Source organism: Aptenodytes forsteri, unplaced genomic scaffold (genome assembly GCF_000699145.1).
Source record: "Aptenodytes forsteri isolate BGI_AS27 unplaced genomic scaffold, ASM69914v1 Scaffold181, whole genome shotgun sequence".
Classification (NCBI taxonomy): Eukaryota; Metazoa; Chordata; class Aves; order Sphenisciformes; family Spheniscidae; genus Aptenodytes; species Aptenodytes forsteri.
Genome location: NW_008795702.1, coordinates 763829 through 766882, shown reverse-complemented (window position 1 = coordinate 766882; position 3054 = coordinate 763829). Strand labels below are relative to the sequence as shown.

Sequence of the window (3054 nt, the reverse complement as noted above, 5' to 3'; positions counted from 1 at the left end):
GGGTCTCCTCCTTCGCCCGTTTGTGTGCCGCCACGCGTGCTCAGTCGGCGTGTCCCCGCTCGGTCGATCCGTTCAGTTTTCAAACGTGCGAGACTTTTCGGAGGGGACACGTTTACAGGATTAGGGAATCGCTGACTGCGATCAAAGCTACCTTCGAAAGCCCATGTGGCGAAAAGAGCGTTTCGGCTCCTGGTGCCTTCTGAGGGCATGTGCTTTTGAACCCACGGGGACTGATTGCTGTACCTGTAGTAATCCTCCTTGCAGTAAATACTGCCGTCCTTGGCAAAGCAGGTGAGTTCTGACTCCAAAGCCAGTTTACATTCACAGCACTTAAGACACCTGAGGTGCCATTGTTTGTCAACAGCCAGCAGGTAATATCTGTCTGAGATCTTCCCTCCACAACCAGCACACAAAGCAGGCTTCTCGGGACTCATTGGGGGCACGTTCTGCAAAACAACCACACCACAAGGGGATGAGACAGGGAGGGAAAGGCAGGCAGGCAGGCCGGGCTGGGAACGGGGTCCTGGGCTGGGGACGGGGCTCGTACAAAGAGACCGCTCTCTGGGACCAAACCGCCCGCTCCCGGCGGGAAGTTTGAGGGGGAACCGGGACCATCCCCGCTAGGAAAGTATTCCGCGCGGTTCAGCTTTCGTGTTTATCCCATTAAACCTCTCCTAACGAGCTAATGTCATTTCTATACGTGAAGGCAACTGATTAGGCCTCAGTTAGAAAAGCAGAGCCCATTCTTTTCTGAGGTCCTCAGGCTGAAGTCTGTAGCTTCCCCGTTACTTTGGCGTTTTAATCTTAGAGCGCTCCACAAGAACGTCATTTTAAAGTAGGAAAATACCGTTTTGCTGCACCAAAAGTTTATGGCAGAGGGTGCAGGCTTGCACCGATTTTCCGGTAAATTTTCGCCCGCGCTTAAACCAGCCAAAACCCCGTCTGTAAAGAAAACCAGGCCATGTAAAACAGAAGTAAGAGAAGGGAGACAGGTGAATGCTGTAAAGAGCAGCGAGCGCGAAGGCTCACCGCCCCGGCCAGGGACGTGGACGGAGAGGTGGCACGGGCTGGTCTCAGCTAAAAGTAGCATCTTTTCATCGGCAAACTTCTGCGAGTTCCCAGTAATCTGCTCCCCACGAGGAGTGTCGCTCGGGACAAAGGCAGGCGGGGGGACGGCGGAGACAAAAGCTCTGCCGTGAAACTTGGGGCAGCTTTTGCTGATAAACTAACAGAGGGGGAAAAAAAATCCCGAACACCTTGTTCTAAAGTCGCAACTGTTTTAAAGTGGCAACTCCGCATTCATTTTCCAATCTCAAGTCGTGCTCCTCGCCCCCTTTTTTTTTTTTTTTTTTTTCTTGTGCAGCAATTGAAAGGGCGAGTTGAATTTACATTGCAAATCCTCATATAACAAAGCGGGAGTTTATTTAAGGGAAGGGGGGAAGGACCCGATGGCTCAAAGCCCTAAAGCAGTTTTCCGGGCCGTTACTTTGTGTGCAGAGCCTTGTGCGCGACCGGCGGGAGCCCTACAAGTTGGAGAAAGGGAGATCTCGCTTTGCACAAAACACAGCGTGACACTCGGTTTCTCCGCCGTCCGTTAGTACATTTATGAAGAGTTTGGTCCTCTGACTGATAAGAGAGGAGATGTTACCGCTAAGCAAAGTAGTCGGCGGGCAGAGCGTTCAGAGAGAGCGGTGCCTCTTTGTATCAGTCCCACGCTTCAGACCAAAAATGGTTACGCAAAGTAAGCGGTCGCGGTCTGCGGTTTAATTTAGGAGGTGCCAGGAGCGCAAAAAAAAGTAAAGTACACCTCAGAAACTCCAGCTGCAGCCCTGCTCGGACGGGGCAGAGCCGAGCGAGGGGCGAGGGGCAAGGGGCTGCTTCGCCGTAAGGACTGAAAACCCGTCCCTGTTACCAGTTAAAATATTTCCCCCCGTTACTCCAGAGAGCACACGCAAGGACAGTGACCGGACAGAGGTGTATCTGAGCCTGGCCAGCGCAGCAGCCAGCACTGCGGGCGGGTTTACAGGGAGCCTCGGGAGGGTCTCTACAAGCAAGGGGTGGCGGGGAAGGGGCAGGGGGAAACAGCGTCTTTCTCTTCCCCAAAGCCAGGGTCTGTCCCGCCGCGGGTCCATGCTTGCAGGGATTCCCTCTCAAAGAGTGCCAGCTCCTTTCTTACCGTCTCTCGGCCGTTCATCTGTCCTTTCCTCTGCCCCCCTGTGGCCAGGCGGGACTCGGTCTTGGATCGCCTCTCCATCTCCTCCATGATTCCTTGGATATGGCCTCCGGAGATCCCGTGGAAAAGCATGGCTGGGGGACGGAAAGGACAAGTATTTTCTTCTGCTCTGCACCCCACTATTTCCATATACAGACCCCAGAGTCTTTAGATCATCCAAAACGTTTAGACCGAGGCGCACAGCGCAGGGAGGGAGGTTGCAATAGGAGCTTCTCTTTGCACAAGCACCGAGGGCTTCCTGAAGATGTGCAGAAAACAGACAAGGGGGAGAAAATGTAATAATAATTAATTTTAAAAATAAAATAATAAAAGCGAGCTAAAGGATCTGTTACTGTTCTGGAGAGCTGGGGCTCCCGACTGGAGAGACTTGGACCTGGGGCGGTAGAATCGGTCGGGAAAGGATATAGTTTTGAATACAAAGAAAGCAAAAAGAAGTGCTATTTTCAGCAGTCCCTGGCTGCTTTAAAGTTCCCAGTGCCTGTAGGTTGGATTTGGGACTGCTGCTTTCCGGAGCTCTGTCCAATTTGTTAAGAGACTAAAGCCAGCCCATTTTTGATAATTTAGTAGGAGGAGTTCCCTCCCTTCTGCTGCCACTGATTTTTATTCAGACAACAAAGACCTGTCATGCTCCTCTCAGCCCCTAGTGATGGGCAAGCAGTGACAAACATTACAGTCGGGGCTGTGGGTGGGGTGGGGTTTATTACCTCCCCCGAACACGGAGTCCCGGGAGTTGGCGGCGACGGCGCCCGGCGAGGGGCAGGGTGGCCCGGGGGCCCCGCGCCCGCCGGGGCCGCTCCGCGCCGGGGGAAGCTCCGTTCCGC

At 53.6% G+C, this 3054-nt stretch overlaps 1 protein-coding gene across 4 annotated transcripts in view; it reads right to left on the bottom strand.

The window, feature by feature from the left end:
* Positions 1–3054, bottom strand: part of LHX9 (LIM homeobox 9) — a 20717-nt gene that overhangs the window by 12872 nt on the left and 4791 nt on the right. For 2 of the 4 annotated variants that reach the window (XM_009283170.2, XM_009283167.2), the window contains exons 1-2: positions 2177–2746; positions 244–446 (exon numbers count right to left, since the gene is read on the bottom strand). In XM_009283170.2, coding sequence (XP_009281445.1) covers positions 244–446; positions 2177–2362 — 389 coding nt within the window. In that variant the 5' untranslated portion in view covers positions 2363–2746. Of the gene's footprint in view, positions 1–243; positions 447–2176; positions 2747–3054 lie in introns of those variants that run through there. The other 2 variants (XM_009283168.1, XM_009283169.1) reach the window with 2 other exon arrangements.